General features: G+C 45.4%; 1 protein-coding gene across 5 annotated transcripts in view; it reads left to right on the top strand.

The window, feature by feature from the left end:
• The window catches only part of LOC111159647 (nuclear mitotic apparatus protein 1), a 76,105-nt gene that overhangs the window by 36,246 nt on the left and 22,545 nt on the right, over nucleotides 1–17,314 (top strand). For 2 of the 5 annotated variants that reach the window (XM_022522201.1, XM_022522198.1), the window contains exons 1-4: nucleotides 50–293; nucleotides 5,646–5,719; nucleotides 11,060–11,145; nucleotides 17,060–17,139. In XM_022522201.1, coding sequence (XP_022377909.1) covers nucleotides 5,678–5,719; nucleotides 11,060–11,145; nucleotides 17,060–17,139 — 208 coding nt within the window. In that variant the 5' untranslated portion in view covers nucleotides 50–293; nucleotides 5,646–5,677. Of the gene's footprint in view, nucleotides 1–49; nucleotides 294–5,645; nucleotides 5,720–11,059; nucleotides 11,146–17,059; nucleotides 17,140–17,314 lie in introns of those variants that run through there. The other 3 variants (XM_022522200.1, XM_022522199.1, XM_022522202.1) reach the window with 2 other exon arrangements.

The raw sequence follows: 17,314 nt of genomic DNA, 5'->3' as shown, positions 1-17,314 counted from the left end.
TCCCTCCTTGCCCCCGACTGCCGCCCCTCCCCCCTTGCCGAGAGTTTCTTGCTTTCGCGGTGCTCCCAGACCACGGAAGCTTGCTGTGCCTTTAAAGAAAGCAGACTCCCGGCTGTGACGCACTTCTGGCTGTCAGCCAGGAAGATCGCTCCTGCCAGGCTGAGAAGAAAACCAACAACTTTTCTTTTGTGTGTGGGGTTACTTTCCACTGGCCCCCCCCTCTCCTCTCCTTTCAAGATTTAAATGCTAATGGCGGATTAAAACCTGTAGATACGTTTGGCTTTAGGAGTCTGGTAAGGCCCCCCCCCCCCCCCCCCCCCCGCCCCCCCCCCCCCCCCCCCCCCCCTCTCCCTGGTTTTTTTTTCAACCGGGGGGGGGGGGGGGTGGGGGGGTCCCCCCCCCCCCCCCCCTTTCCTGCGCCATCCTTAAAGGGGAGGGAGATGAGAGGGAGCGCAAGTAAACACTCAGAAACAGGCGCTGGGAGCAGAGCTTGCCAACATCCGGGAGTTGGCGCCTTTGAGAGCAAAGGGTTGCTTTCTTTCCCCCTCGCGTATATGTCAGCGTGTTTTTGTTCGGAGGGGGGAAAGCGTACGTCTGCACATTGAGCTGTAGAGACAGCTCAAGCGAGCTTCTCCATTTCTGAGGCCTGGTGTGTACGCAGTGGTGGGGAGTGAAAAGGGTTCATTTTGCCAGCTGGTGGCTACCAGGGTGTGTGAATATAGTAGTGGTGTCAGGTGCTAATGTACTGCTGGAGTGTGCTTGGGTGTATATGTATATGTGCAGTATATAGCTGTAGGCCCCAGGTCTGCTTCATGAGGCAACCCTTTTTCCCTCTCCTTCTGATCTGGACCCTGCAGAGCATGGGGAGGGGGGAGGGCAGGTATCAGTAAACCACTTTTGAAGAAACCTGGGAAATCTTGGTTTCCCTTGAAGCCCTTCTCTTGTTCCTCACCAGGGCTCTGGGCCAAATTCTAGGCTACACAGAAGGGTTGGTCTGGGTGAAGAGGGGGAGGCTTGAGTCCAGACTAAGCCCCCTTAAGGGGGCCCAGGGAGTACATCCAGCAAGCTGATCTGCCCTGACCTCAGGAGTGCAGAGAAACCCTTTAGATTTAGATGAGATAGGCTATCCAGGACTCTCCAGGAGTTGAAAAGGAAAATATGTTTTTTCCTCCCTGGCTTCTGTTGGAGCTGCTGGTCCTTGGGCCTTTTACCTCCTCCAAGCCTAGAGATACACCAGCAAGATACTTCCTACTTTGTTCTTTTTGATGAGTTAGCCTATGGCGACATAGCTTGGCCTTTTGCTGGGCCCCTCTGAGGTAACCTACCAGGTGAGGTCTGGGTGGTTGTTTTCCCATGTCTTCTGACTTGTCCCTCCCAGAGTCAGAGGAGGAGGAACACCCTCAAGATCAGGGTGCTTGCCCTTTGGATGTGGGGTTCGCTTAGATGGTGGGATATCTCTTTTAGAAAGGTGTACAGAACACGGAATTCTTATGGCTACAGGCACGCAGGCTGTCAGGGTAAGTAGTGGTGAATCTTGCCATTGAGCCTGGTCTTACAGCTAGGACAGCTCCCTTACAGCTTTATAAGCTCCCTTCTGAGCTCTGAGCCTTTGGAACCATGGGGTACAGAGGGGGCGGGGCTTGGGCAGGACACTTGGAGGTGGGAGTTTTTGCGGGCTTTGGGCCCAGAAATTCTGAGAGTGGGAGGATGGTTCAGTGGAGGCAGGGGCCAGTGAGTGGAGTGATCAGTACAGTTTTGTTGCTTTCGGGACCAAAGGTCACTTTGGTGTTATCTCGAGGAAGGGTTGGTACTCAGGCAGGCAGTAGTAAGTGGCTAAGAGATGGTCTCACAAGGAGCTGGCACCCAGGCTCAGGGGTGGGGTGGGGTGGGGTAAGGAGAGCAGCACTCCACAACTCAGACCCTCTGGCCCTTGGCCTATCACTTGGTTAACCTTAGAAATGATACTTCTAGAACAGACCCCAGAGGTTAGCTATCCGACTCTCTGGTCCTGTTCCTTGCATCTGAGCAGGTGGTTTGCATTAGCTTCAGCCCTGGTAGGAAACCGTGGTTAGATTTTAACTCTTTAATACCCAGAGAGACTGCGGGCCATGTGGCTGTGCGTCTCTCAGGTGTCACTTTCCTTGTCCTGATATATCTTCTCTAGAAACAGAGGGGTTACTGTAAATGTGGGAATTGGTCCTGATGTAGGAATTTACATTATGTCAATTTTGAAAATGTGAAGAGGATGCAAGTCCTTTGGTTTATAAAGCAGCTGCTTCTGTGTCTTGGTTCCTTCTTGAACTCAGGGAAGAGAAGCCACCTTATCAGCTCTGTGAAGCCTCTGGGATTCTGGGGGCACTTCTCAAAGAAACAGTCTGGTGGTCTCTGAAGGTGTCTTGAGAAGGGTTGCATTCCTGAATTTTGTTTGTTTGTTGATTCACTGGGGGTTGTGAGTGGGTGGTTGTTACCTGATCAAGTTGGGGTGCATCTCAGCAGATCCTTCTGTGAAATGGTTCTGAGCTATAATCGTGGGGATCTGTTTTTCCATCACCATGACCATCAACCAGTCTTCTGGGTGGGGCTTGCCTCAGATTTCAGGGGGAGGGTGGAGAGGATGGTGCTTTGGCTGGGAGCCCTTGGGTTCCAAGCCAAGGCCTGCTTAAAGCTGTAGTCCCAGTCTGAGGACTAGCTCTGCCACCGACTTCAATCATTCATTACTTGAGAAGTGAATGGCTGGCTGGCCTAATAGCTCCCAGCCCAGTGTCCTGTGTCTGGGAAAATGCTGGTTTATGGGCTTTGAACTGACAAGGTCATTCTGAAGTTCCTCATGTTGGTTATTGGAATCCTCCTGTTTCTGTGCCTGGAAAGCGTAGAAAAAGGCATTTGGACTTGACACTGTTTTCCTGAGCAGTGGAACTAGTTTTAGACAGGCTTCCCCACCCTCCGGGAGGACATAAGGTTTGTATGTTTTGCCTCTGAGATGAAGGGAAGAGGCTGGTTAAACCTCAGGTCATTTTTAGCAGCACAGCTGTGGAATCTCTCAGAGGGGGCAAGATTTACCCTGGGTTACAAATAAGTAAAATTTTTGACTGAAATTTTGGACCTCTTCAAAAGGATAGCAAGTCTAGAGGCAACAGTGGGGATGAGGGACAGGTGATCTGGGCCTCATTTCCCTTGTTCCTAAAGAGCTTAAACTTTTTGTTTTTAATTTTTAATTTTTTAATTATTTTTTTAAATTTAAATTCAATTAACATATACACTTTGTTGTTTTGTTTTGTTTTAAAGAAGCCCTAGTAGATCATTTGGCCACTGCTGCTTTCACCACAAGGGCCAGGCATGATCCCTCTAACTTTAGGCCGGCCAATAACTGGAAGTCTTATTGCAGTGCAATAGTTGAGACCATTTCTCTTCATCTTTGGCTGGCCCCAGGGAGCTAAGCATTCAGTGCTGATGGATAGGGCATGCTGGGTGAAAATCATCCAAGACTGAGGAACACATAGGTCCTTTAGGTTCTCTGCCCTCCTGAGAGCTCCCTTAAACACTTCCCTTGCTCTTGCCAAAGCCCAGGTGAATTGGCTCATTTCCAAGACTGTGACGTTGGTATGACAGGTGGAATCTTGTTGGGTTTTGTGGGGTCAGGAAGCACTTAATTACAATTAGCATTTAGTTATATTTAGCATTTAATTATTTTCTATTATTTAAAGCTTCATGTATGTTTTAATTTCATTACTTACCTCGCTGTATAAGCTCCTCAGAGGCAGGGACCATGTCAGTGTCTCCCATTTCCCATATAGCTTCCAGAGCAGAATGAACATCTGTATGGACTCAGAAAGTAACCTTTTTGCTTGGTTGGTAAAGACAGTACACTTGGTGCGCCTGGGTGGCTCAGTGGGTTAAGCCTCTGCCTTTGGCTCAGGTCATGATCTCAGGGTCCTGGGATGGAGCCCTGACCCTCACATCCGGATCTTGCTCAGCAGGGAGCCTGCTTCTCCCTCTCTCTTTGCCTGCCTCTGTGCCTACTTACGATCTCTCTCTCTCAGTCAAATAAGTAAATAAAATCTTTAAAAAAAAAAAAGTATACTTATGTAGGAAGAACTAAGAATGATGGGGAGTGGATTATCATCAGATTTATGTATATCTTTCTCCTACTAGACAGTAAGTACTTTATGGACAAGAATGATATTTTTCTTATCCCCAACACACTGTGTACAGAAGACGCTTAGCAAATGTGGGGCACCTGGGTGACTCAGTCTATTAAGTGTCTGACTTTGGCTCAGGTTGCGATCTTAGGGCCCTGGGTTCAAGCCCCAAGTCGGGGGAGCCTGCTTCTCCCTCTCCCTCTGCTCATGCAGTCTTTCTCTCTCTCAAGTAAATAAAATCTTAAAAAAAAAAAAGAAAAAAGGTGCTTAGCAAATGTTCAGTCCATAGAACCCACACCTTGGAGATGCTAGTATGTGGGGAGAATTACAGGTGATGTGACTTAACCACTTGTGTTCTTCATCGAATAGTGACAGACTAAGTACCTGTGACAGGAGGTGGGGGCGGGGCTGATTGCTCCCATGATTGGTAGGAGTTGGGGGGGCTGCTGGGAGATGTTGAGGAATATTTAGTCACCAGGTCTGTGGTCTCCTGGGCAGGTTGGCAGGCAGATGGCCGATTCTCAGTGGGAAAGGAAATTGGGAATAGGAATACCAGGACATGTACCTAATCTTTCATTAAATGTCCCATGAGATTTCTGCCAGAATTGGGTCTGGTGTCATCAGGTCCCTCATTTGAACCGTATCTTTGACATTTCTGTGGGAGATATAAAAATCCAGAATTTGGAGAAGTTACCCTCAAGGTCTTGGTTATTTTTAGGCAGAATTTGGGCACCTGCAGAAAGAGCCAGAAATCAGCCTCTCTGTTAAAGATCAGTGATCATTTAGTGTATACATACGATGTGCCAGGCACTGTGTTATTTGTGTTACCTGCTTTGTCTTGAAGCCTCACAGTAACCCAGATAGGTGTTTGCAAATCCCATTTGGTAGATGAGGAAACTGAACTAAAAGAAGTTATGCTACTTGTCAAGGTTACATGGAATCACTTTCAGACCCACAGCTGTCTGAGAAACCTTATTTGTTCCATGTTTTAAGGGCACCATGTCCCAAAGAACAGGGTTAAAGGACAGCCCTGAATGTTACATATTCTGTGGAACAGAAAACTGTGTGTAGAGCTTGTGGACTTTGAATTAAATGCAGGCTCTTTACTGTTATGGTAAGTTTTATAGTAATTTTATTTTATTTTTTAAGGTTTTATTTATTTATTTGACAGAGAGAGGGAGAGAGAGCGCACAAGCAGGGGGACAGGCAGAGGGAGAGGGAGAAGCAGGCTCCCTGTAGAGCAGGGGAAGCCCGATTCCTGGACTCTGGGATCATGACCTGAGCTGAAGGCAGTGGCTTAACCAACTGAGCCACCCAGGAGCCCCAAGTTCTATAGTAATTTTAATGTGAAGTTAGAGCTTTCTAAAAATTCCCATGTCCTTGGTGGGTTAATTGCTGTGTAAAGAGATTGACGTATTCAGAGCCAGTATATTAAACCATTTCCCACCTTGTCCTTCATCACGGATATCTGATATAATTAGCTGCTGTTCTTATCTTGGTTTCCAGGTGCATTGGGGTGACTGTTTGGTGTCACCAAGATGACGCTCCATGCCACCCGGGCAGCTGCACTCCTCTCTTGGGTGAGTCTTCTTCTCTTTGGTGTGACCTTCTCCAGGAAGTTTGCATGGGTAGAAAAGGAGTTTTTTAGGAGCCACAGCTATGTAAAGTCTTCTCATCTGGAGATGAAGGAAATACAGTTTTCCTTTGCCTTTCCCCTTAGTTTTTAACTTTAATTATTTCTGGCAATGTTGCTCCTGATAGTGATCCATGACACCACTTGTGTAGCTTAGAAGAGAACTCCCTGCTAAGCTTCTGTATACCTCTTAGGCGAGGTGGGTTTTTTTTGTTTTTTTTTTTTTAAAGATTGTATTTACTTATTTGACAGACAGAGATCACACATAGGCAGAGAGGCAGGCAGAGAAAGAGAGGGATAAGCAGGCTCCCCGCTGAGCAGAGAGCCCAATGCTATGCGGGGCTTAATCCTAGGACCCTGAGATCATGACCTGAGCCAAAGGCAGAGGCTTAACCCACTGAGCCACTCAGGCACCCCTTAGGTGAGGTTTTCATTTCCTTTTGGTCATGGAAGAGTTGGCTGTAGCGTGGCACAGACACCCTTCTTCATTCGCTTCCTGTGCATTTTTCTGACTAGAAGCGTTTATCCTGAACTTCACTGACATGCGGGACTTTGGTCTTGAAAGGCCTTTTATCATAGGGCAAGGTTCTCCTCAATTTCTTTACCATGTTTCTGTCTGCTTCCATTGTCCTCCTGTTGACTTCTTTTTTTTTTTTTTTTTAAGATTTTATTTATTGGGCGCCTGGGTTAAGCCTCTGCTTTCGGCTCAGGTCTCAGAGTCCTGGGATCGAGGCCCGAATCTGGCTCTCTGTTTGTCAGGGAGCCTGCTTCCCTCTCTCTCTCTGCCTGCCTCTCTGCCTACTTGTGACCATTCTCTCTCTCTGTCAAATAAATAAATTAAAAAAAAAAAAAAAGGTGTTTAAAAAAAAATATTTTATTTATTTGATTCAGAGAGAGACAGTGAGAGAGGGAACACAAGCAGGGGTAGTGGGGGAGGAAGAAGCAGGCTTCCTGTTGAGCAGGGAGCCCCATGCCAGGCTCCATCCCAGGACTCTGGGATCATGACCTGAGCCCAGGACAGAAGCTTAATGACTGAGCCACCAGGCGCCCCCTCCCTTTGCCTTCTTGATTACTTAAATCATTGCTCTAGGTCTTTTCATATATCTTCTGTCCAATATGAACAATGGCAAATGAAAGAGTAATACCAAGCATTGGGAACATAAAGCTGCAGGGAAGTAGAAGAGGATACAGAGTGTAGTGATGACAAGCCTGTACCTTGGAGTCAGACAGCCTGATCTAGAATTACTGATCTGGCCCAGGTGTGTGACCCAGGGCAAGTTACTTAGCTTCTCAGCACCTTATTTTTAAAATGGAAATAAAAATACCTCACGGTGTTGTTAAGAGAATGAAGATATATTGTGTGTAGAAAACATCTAGTACTGTATCTGAATAAATAATAATTCTTGATACTTCAAATATTGCTGGGGCATGATTAGGGCCAATGAAAAAGCCACTTAAAATTTTTAGAATATTTTAGTGGTGCCTGGGTGGCTCAGTCATTAAGCCTGTGCCTTTGGCTCAGGTCATGATCCTGGAGTCCTGGGATCGAGGCCTGGGATCGAGCCCCGTGTCTGGGATCGAGCCCCGTGTCGGGCTTCCTGCTCTGTGGTGAACCTGAATCTCCCTCTCCCACTCCCCCTGCTTGTGCTCCCTCTTTGGCTCTCTCTGTCAAACAAATAACATCTTTTACCAAAAAAAAGAAAAGGAAAGAAAGAGAAGAGAAGAAAAAATATTGTCTCTTCCTTTCCCTCCCCTCATCCCTGAGGGGTTGGTTGGGTTTGGGAGACTATGAGCTTTGTCTGCAGTTCAGTGGATTAACTGAATACTGGCGGAACCTTTAGCCACACTGTTTTAAGTTGCTCAGTTTATTTATTTAGGTCCTAAACTTGTTTTTATGGTGAGTACTACCATTACAGAGAAGAACCAATACAGGGCTAGTTTTATTAAATAGCGGGTACTTGTGTACTTTTTCAAAAGTCAAAATAAACAATGCATTAAAATATTAATATATGGTAACATAGAATTTTTTTTTAGGAATTTTCAGTGTAAGCAAAAGTTAGGCAGCTAAAGTGGATTTTATGATAATGTAGCTGTGTCAAATAATGCTTGTTATGAAGAGTGGCATAGAACACACGTGACAATTTTAGTTGTGGTTTAGAGAAAAATACAGGAAAAAAAGATTGGAAAGAAATATATCAAAATGCTTAAAGTACATATGTTAAAATACTAGAATAAGTGGGGTTTTTTTCCCAAATTTTAATAATTTGTTTTATAGTATAAAAATAAATTTATACTTTACTTGAAGAATAGCTTAAAATTGTTCTATACCCAGCAGTTACAGTGAATGAATTGATATAGGGAAAAGGGAACTTTTTAAGATTTGACAACCTTAAGCCACCCTGAAAACCAGTGAGTTTGGCCCTTCTTCACGTGTTTTAATCCCTGATTAAAGATGAAAGAGTTTCTCCGCTTCCTTCACTTTCCAGTGATTTCTGATTTGAGAGCAAAATAATGCACAGGAAGAAAATGAATTTTTATCTGCATAAAAGAAACTATTGCTAGATTGTTACTTGACAGGAGATGAATCCAGAAATCTTAAGTGACTTTAAATGAACTAACTGGTGTGATTTTTCAATCTTTTTAGTGAACAAGCATTCATAGCCCTTGAAAGTTTTCTTTTGATTACAAGGAGTATTAAAAGGAGGTGGTTTTGGATGCTTACTGTCTTGGTGCTCTCTTCATTTTCAGCTGGTGGAAAAGGATCTTGGCCTGGAATATTCAGAATCTTCCTCAAAAATTTACACTGGCCTTTCCTGACTAATTAGATTAGGCTATTCCCCTCAAAAGATGGTATAAATATAAGTATACATATTTATGTATATACAAGTATTTATATATATATATAGATAGATAGATGGTATAAATTTTAGACTTCAGTGAGAGTTTGCACTTTATGATCTACACTTTTTAAAAAAACGCTTAACCTGTTTTCATTTAGATCCATCTAGAAGTGTTTGTTTTTTTTTTTAAAGATTTATTTATTTGTCAGAGGGAGAGATTGAGCACCTACAAACAGGGGGAGCATCAGGCAGAGGGAGAATCAGGCTCCTTGCTGAGCAAAAAGCCTGATGCGGACCTCGATCCCAGGACCCTGGAATCATGACCTGAACTGAAGACAGACAAGACAGTTAACTGACTGAGCCACCCAGGTGTCCCTAGAAGTTGTTTTTAATATTGAAATATGTAGGGGTGCTAGGGTGGCTCAGTTAACCCACTCTGATTTCTGCCCAGTCATGATCTCAGGGTCCTGGGATTGAGTCTGGAATCGGGCTTGCCACCAAGCAGGGAGTCTGCTTGTCCCTCTCCCTCTGCTCCTCCCCCTGCTCCCTCTCAAATAAATAAATAAATTCTACACACACACAAACACGGATAAGTATTTAACTAGTGGCGCTTGGCTGGCTCAATTCATTAAGCGGCTGCCTTCGGCTCAGGTCGTGATCCCAGGGTCCTGGGATCGAGTCCCACATCCAGCTCCTGGCACAGCAGAGAGCTTGCTTCTCCCTCCCACTCTGCCTGCTGCTCTCCCTGCTTGTACTCTCCTTCTCCTTTAAATGAATGAATAAATCCTTTAAAAAATTATTTAAAAAAATAAGTATTTAACCAAATAAATAGTATAATTTCTGTGGCTGAGTCCTTCTTTTTTTTTTTTTTAAATACTCTCGTTCTCTAGTGCAGTCAGCTAATTAAACTACTGAGAAGTAGAAGTTTTGCTGCATCTACTTCCATTATTTTAATTTTATTAACCATAATAGTGCTTTGCGTTTAGCACTTTCATCTTGTAATGTGTTCTTGAGTTCATAATCCCCTTTGAACCCACACTGGTCCTCTAAAGTAAACAATGTAGGGATTCCATCCATTTGGCAAGTGAGAAAGGAGGCACAGAAAGAAATAAGTTGATAACAGAGTTCTGGCAAGTTAGTGAAGGCGTTAGGTCTAAAATTTTAATCTGGGAGCTCCCAGCCCCATATAAATCTATCTATTTATATTTTTATTTATTAGTAATGTTTTTTTTCTTTCTTTTTTGGAGGGGTTACTAAAAAGAAAAGCACCCTTCTCCCCCAGTTTGGGGCTCAAACTCAGGACCCAGAGATTAAGAGTAGTATGTGCTTCCAGCTGAGCCAGCCAGGCGCCCCATAGCCCAGTATCTTTTAAAGAGCGCATTTTAAAGAGTAGAATCTATTCATTGCACATAACCACTCTGCTGAGGTTCTTACAAATAAATACCTTGTCAAGCAGCCTGAGTTCCCTCCTTCCTCAGTCTTGCACACAGGATTGATTGGTTTAGCAAACCCTTTTTTTCCTGTGTACTGACAAAGGTGAGGTTCAGCCCAGGCTTCTTCTGAACTTGGTGGTTTTGGAATTTATGAGGTTTTTCTGTACAAGTTGGCCGTATATGCTTGTTGAATAACCTGTGTACCTGACTCATTTGCAGATGACTGGTGGTGAATTTCCTAGTTGTAAAGACTGAGTTAGATGGATGCCAGCCAGAAGGCAAGGAAGAGAAGCAGGCAGTTGAATTGGAATTGACAAGTTTTTTCCTGGGGTTCCCAGCTCTTCTTTTCCTCTTTATTTATTTATTTATTTTTTTAATTATCTTATTGCCTCATCATTTCTCCCTGTGTCAGTCACAGTTTTATGTCTGGAAAGAATTTTTTAAATGCATTAGTAACAAGATTTTATATCTGTGGGAGTGTGTAAGACATGTAGCATTTAATGTAAGTTTTGATTAGATATTTCAAAATTCAAGAGATAGAAAGGGCTTGTAGGGTGATAATTTGGGCTACAGAGGGTTATAATGTAAACATACAAGAGCTACAAAGGACAATAATATAAAAAGCCTTTCTTTTTTCCCACATCTGACTTTCAGCCATCAAGTTCCTGTCCCTTGAGGCAGTGGTGGTACAGTTTCTCACGTATCCTTCCAGAAAAGCATTTTATGCCTATTTTATATTTAAAGTGTATCCCTGTGGTGGAACATCCTAGAATGTAAACTCTCATTTACTTGAAGCTGGAGGAAGGACTCTCATAGCGGCATTCTGGTGGCTGTCACTGGACCAGTGGGGGCAGCAGCTCTCCTTGGCTGAAGTGAACGCTCCCGAAGGCCTGCGGCCTGCAGCTGCAGGCACTCTAGGCGAGCTGGCAGCTTATGGGCGTCTGGGGAGAGGAGCGAGCGCAGTGCTTCCCGCACCTCCGCCTGTTTCAGCAGGCTCTGCCCTGTGTTTTGCAGGTGAACAGTCTGCATGTGGCGAGCCCTGTGGAGGCTGTGCTGCAGCTCCAAGACTGCAGCGTCTTCATCAAGATCATCGACAGTATGTGAGTATGCACCATGCCCCTTGCCAGCCCCTCAGGGGAGGCCATGTGTTGGGGTGTTGGGCCGGGCACTGCATTTATCCCCTTTCCGTGCCAACAGCTATGACCAGAAGGCCAGGGCAGGACTGCCAGCATGGAGCCAGAGACAAGGGCACACGGGCCTCCTCCTTGGGCCGCTGTGTCTGTCTGTGGGAGAGCTTTTGCTCTTTTTCCACCTTCAGGAGTCCTCACGCTTGTGCAGGAGAGCCTGCAAGTCTCCTTGCTTTCACGGTGTTTCAAGAGCCTGCTCTGGAGCTCGCTGTCCTCTTGTCTCAATGAGAGTCTTCCATACCCTCTTCTTGTGGCTTGTCCTCCTCTCACAAGCCCTCCTTGGCAACCTGTAGGGCCAGGAAGAAGAAATGGGGAAGCTCTTGCACTTGAAAGAATTAAGCAGCACCTGGAAATCTTATCTCAAACCTGTTAGCACAGCAGAGATATGTTTTGTTTTTGTTTTTTAAAGATTTATGTGTTTATTTACTAGAGAGAGCCCACTCGCACTGGAGAGCACACAAAGGGAGAGGGAGAAGCAAACTCCCTGCTGGTCAGGGAGCTGGATGTGGGGCTCCATCCCAGGACCCTGGGATCCTGACCTGAAGGAAGGAAGGCAGACGCTTAAGGCTTAATGGACTGAGCCACCCCGGTGTCCTGTTATGCTCCTTTCTAAACCATTATAGCATTTTTGGGGTTTTCACCTGCCTCATTAACTTGCTCTGTGAAGTCGATTAGCATTTGACAAGCAGCTTGCTGTCATGTAGCAAGGATTCTAGTGAGCTTTGTTTTCTGTCTTTAGCATGGTTCCTTTGAACAGCACAGTTATCTGGGAAATCAGCGGAGTGGGATTTCCGCCTTGTATCTTCCCTGTTTGGAACTAAGAAAAATGGGTCAAACTATAACCTGCAATAACCTGAAGTTGTCTTTTTCTAGACTCATACAGTTCATCCTTTTTCCTTTCTCATCAACTTTAATGAATTATGGAGGGCAAAACTGACCTTCTTTTCACTTCTTTGTGCTATGGGCAAAAGTAGAGGTCAGCTATAATATAAAGGATTGCGGGGACAGTGGAGAGGAGAGGACCCTCACTTTATTTTTTTAAGATATTTATTTATTTATTTGGCAGAGAGCGACAACAAGAGAGGGAACATAAGCCGGGGGAGTGGGAGAGGGAGAAGCAGGCCTCCCGCTGAGCAGGGAGCCTAATGTGGGGCTCGATCCCAGGACCCAGGGATCATGACCTAAACCGAATGCAGACACTTAACGACTGAGCTACCCAGGTGCCCCAGGACCCTCACTTTTTAAAGGAAGGCACAGTTGACTCTGAGCCCCCAGGTCAGGGATAGACTGAGGTGTTGACGGTGTTTCTGTTACACACATAGCAGGTAGGAACCAGTGCTAGGGAGTCAGCATCTCTGTGAAGCAGCTTGGCCACCTATTCATGGGGAAAGAAGGTAGAACTAAGTTGGTCAAAGGTAGGGGTTGGGTCTGATTCCCCTTGGGGTCCTCTGCACCTTGCTTAACACAGTACAATGGTTAATGTTTATTGAGTAAGTAAATGAATGAAAATGTAGTTGATACTCTTCTGCAGCAAAGTCTAGTGGGACTGAGTATCCTGGAACAGATGGATTCACTGGAGTGGTTTTTGTTTTTAATGTTTTGAATATATTTTTTGAAATGTATGTTGGTGGTGGGATGTCTTATAAGATGTTTTGAAAGTCCCTGTGGCTCTAACCAGCACCTGCCTTAGTGAAAAGAAGTCACTGTTTTCTTATTTTGGTATAGACAGTACCATTTTCTCTCCCAGTTATCCCAGCAGGACATTTCAGCATTTTTTTTTTTTTTTTTAAGATTTTATTTATTTGTTTGACAGAGAGAAAGAGATCAGAAGTAGGCAGGGCAGCAGGCAGAGAGAGAGGGGGAAGCAGGCTCCCTGCTGAGCAGAGAGCCCAATGCAGTGCTTGATCCTAGGACTCTGAGATCATGACCTGAGCCAAAGGCAGAGGCTTCACCCACTGAGCCACCCAGGTACTCCTCAGCATCATCTTGAATTCCTCCCTCTGCTTGGCAGTGATCCTACTTAGTCACCATCCTCTCAGTTTGTCCTTGGAAGACTTCTCACATCCCTGCCCCTGCCTCATTCTGGATACCAGGCCCTTGTGACCTCGTTCTTCTCTAATCTTTTCGTGTCCCAGGGCATTCCTTCCTGCAGTCCTGCTCCCATTATGATGCCCCACAGCTGCTGGTCCTCAGTGACTCTTCCTTGCCAGAAGTTTGAAATAAAAAATCTTCAGTCGTGGTATGAAAGAGCTTTCATCAGGGGCTCCTCTCCTCCCACCAGTCTTGCTTCTTACTCATTTCTATCCCCATACCGTATCCCCATTTTCCTTTCTTCCAGTCTTAGTTCTGGATTTTATTAGTTGTATAATCATGGTGCTGCTCAGCTTGTTCTTCTCATCCCCTTGTTGCCTGTAAACTGATGATTAGAGCCAAGCTTGATTAGTTTAAGGTTTTTTTGTTGCTGTTTTTTGTTTTTTACAAGGATACTTCATAGATAGAATTGGGTACCACCCATAAGTCAGCATTTTGCAATTCCTGTTGAAAATAATTATTTTTCAAACCCTGATGAAGTGGTAAATCTAGATTGTTGACACCAGTAGCTGGTAACATCATGAGGCTGACAATATCTAACCTACTACTGAATTTTAGAATCACTCAAAGGAGGGGCAGCCAGGTGTTGAGAGGAGCCAGCCCTTGTAACATACAATAGGGTGCAGCTGTTTTTTTTGTTTTTGTTTTTTGAACTTAATGGATCAAGGTGGAGCACCTAGCTGGCTCGGTTGGTGGAGCACGCGACTGCTGATTTGGGGGTTGTGAGTTTGAGCCTACATTAGGGGTAGAGATCACTTAAAAAAATAAAATCTTAAAAGAAAGGGCAACCCTTTTGGATTCTCTCCCTCCTTGGGAGCTTTGTACTATCAATAAACCTTGCTTTGCTTTCCAGAAAAAAACAAAAAACAAAAAAACAAGGAGCTTTTGCTATTGAGATAAATTTCCTTGGCCTAATGACAAGAGCACTAGATATGTCCATGGGTAGGGATGTGTGTCCTTGGTTTAGCCACTGTAGGTTTATAACCTGGTAGGAAATTTTCATAGGGAGGGTTACAAATTTCCTAGTTGTCTTCTGATTCACTGCCTGAGCCTTAGAGTAGGAGGAGTGGAGGTGGAGGGAAGGTGAGAGGGAGAGAGAACACGGATGTCTAAGTATGTGTGTGTTGGAGGGGATGGACTACTGAAAATTCCAGGTTAACCCGGATCTCCATCTCTGGTCCAGGACAGGGCAGACCAATTTCCTTCAGGAAAACAGATGTTCTTGGTGAATGTATTCTGGCTTTTTCATTGCGGACGCTGCTACTGTTGCTAACCTAAATCAGATGCTAGTTCTCGAGGAGGACGGCGGAGGGCGGCAGGGTTGGTGGCAGATAGCAGCTGTGGGAATTGAACAGGACTTGTTCCTTGGCCACCTAGCGTTCTCTCTGGGTTTTACATGGGCATAACCTTTCTAACAAGTTGCCCTTTCTGTTTTGTGCATGAATAGCCTGCAGCAAAAAAGCTGTCCCATCTCTTTGATGTCTGTGAGGCCTGAATAGCAAAGTTTCGTGGAGTCATTTTGCCAGAACCTAAAGCCCTGATGTTCGTGTTACTGACCTTGACCTCTGCTCTTCCTATTACAGAGCCTCCTTCGTCTGTCAGTCAACCCATATGTACTGAGTATCTCCTGTACCCTCGAGTTCAGGGCGTATGGTGGGTGTGGTCCATTGTAAATGATGCCATTGTATCCATCATTTAGGATGTAGGAATTCCTGCGGAGTGGGAAGGCATGACTGGCAATGGTTCTGGATGGCTTCCTGCCAGACATAAGACTTGAACTCAGTTTTATTATTTATTTGTTTATTTTTTGAAGATTTTATTTATTTGACAGAGAGAGCATGTGAGAGACAGTATAAGCAGGGGAAGTGGCAGGCAGAGGGAGAAGCAGGCTCCTTTCCGAGCAGAGATCCCATGCTAGGGCTCCATCCCAGGACCCTGGGATCATGACCTGAGCTGAAGGCAGACGCTTAACTGACTGAGCCCTCCAGGTATCCCCTTGAACTCAGTTTTAAATGATGGTCTGGATAGCCCGGAGTCCAGCATTTTTTTTTACTTAAGATTTTATTTATTTATTTGACAGACAGAAATCACAAGTAGGCAGAGAGGCAGGCAGAGAGAGAGGAGGAAGCAGGCTCTCCGCTGAGCAGGGAGCCTGACTTGGGGCCTGATCCCAGGACCCTGACCTGATCATGACCTGAGCCAAAGGCAGAGGCTTTAACCCACTGAGCCACCCAGGCACCCCGAGGTCCAGCATTTTTAAAGCATGTTTCGTGCAACTTTACTTATCCCAGGGCTTAGTAAGGAAAAAAGAGGTTTTGTGGTCAAATAGGTTTGGGAAATAATGCATGTTATATTGCCTTCTTTAGAAAATGTTCAGTTTGGTTTAACCCATTATTTCCCCAAACATTTAACCTGAGAATCCTCTTCATTTTTATCTAATGCTCTATTCTGAGTCAAGGAGTCACAATGTTCCAGGTTGTGGGTGGGGAGGAAAGGTGGCTCTTTTAGGAGTCTGGGAGGAGATGAACATCTCCTGAAGGCTCTGTTAGGAGTCACTAATCACAAACCAGCTATCCAGAAAATAAGCAGAAAAAAACCAGCTGCACTTGGAGAAGCCTGTTATAATCCTGTGAGTGAGGGAGGGAGATACATTCATGGTCTTGGCTTGGATGCTGCTTTTGCTTGGCAAGGATGGTCTTGCAGGGCAAGTTCTCTGGTTCTAGGGCCTGCCCTCCAGAAAGTTGAAACCTGGAGATCAATAGAACCTGGAGATTGAGGAACAAGAGGCTCCTTTAATCAGTATCTCCAGCTGTAGTGGCCCAAGAAGAAGAGTCTACTCTAACTTGAAGTGGAGCTATTCACCCCTAAAATTGAAATTGCTGTTAGCTTGAGCACCCAGGGCCAGGGGCCTGAGCTGTGTGAGAGCTCCCCCTGCTGCCTCCCTTCCCTCCGCCTGTCGCTGTTGCTATTAAACAGACTAGCACAGCAAGAGCACCTGATGAAGAGTGTTGTCCCCGGGCGCCTAGGTGGCTCAGTTGGTTAAGCATGTGACTCTTGATTTGGGCTCAGGTCACGATCTCAGGGTCATCTGTGCTCAGCGGGGAGTCAGCTTGAGACTGACTGACTGACTTTCTCTCTCTCTCTCGCTCTCTGCATCCCCCACCCCTCACTCCTGCTCTCTAAAACATAAACAAAATCTTAAAAAAAAAAAGATTGTTATCTCTTGGCTTTAGCCATCTCAGCTTTCAGTCTGATGTTGAACTTCGCCCTGGCACTTTGGAGCCTTGGGAATTTGCTCCTTCTTTTCAGTTCTTGGGCCTGTTTTCCCTTTCCATTGTCTGTCTTACCCTAGCCATGTTCCCCCCCCCGCTTCCTGATGTTTTACAGTGGAGCCATTCCAGACTGTTGAACCTAGCTTCCCCTTCATCCATGTGGCTGTCCTCTCCCCTCGACCCCTTCCCACAGAGCTTTTTCATATTTACAGTTAGGGTGGACAAGAGTGCCATCTTTTTCAGAAGGACCACATGCCTCAAGTTCCCACTTTTCACCCACCACACAGTTCCTTCTGACCAAATGGTGTTTTGGTATCTTCTCCCCTGCCTCCAGAATTTGGTCTGGTTCTCTCCCAGATCCAGTGCAGACCAGGCCTGGAGGAACGGGAAGGTGGTATGTAATGGAGTCGCAAGGAGGGAAGGATTGCTAAGTACTCCGGTCCTGATCTTTGTTCTTTTTCTAGCCACGGCACTGAAGAGGGGCAGCAAATCCTGCAACAGCCGGTGCCAGAGAGACTGGAATTTGTGTGCAGTTTTTTGCAGAGTAAGCACCTTTCTTTATCTGGCTCAGAAAGAGCTGCTTCCTCAACTCCTGGGACTTTGGAAGTCCAGGGGAACCAGCTCCCAGTGTCTGGAGGAGCAAAGGCTCAAGCCCACTGATTCTGTACCACAGGGATGAGTATACCTATTTCCCTGGGTGTGGTGATGCTGATGTCAGG

The sequence above is a fragment of the Enhydra lutris genome, unplaced genomic scaffold, assembly GCF_002288905.1.
Source record: "Enhydra lutris kenyoni isolate GAN:26980312 unplaced genomic scaffold, ASM228890v2 scaffoldscaffold68, whole genome shotgun sequence".
NCBI classification, from domain to species: domain Eukaryota; kingdom Metazoa; phylum Chordata; class Mammalia; order Carnivora; family Mustelidae; genus Enhydra; species Enhydra lutris.
This window is presented reverse-complemented; position numbering and strand designations above follow the sequence as displayed.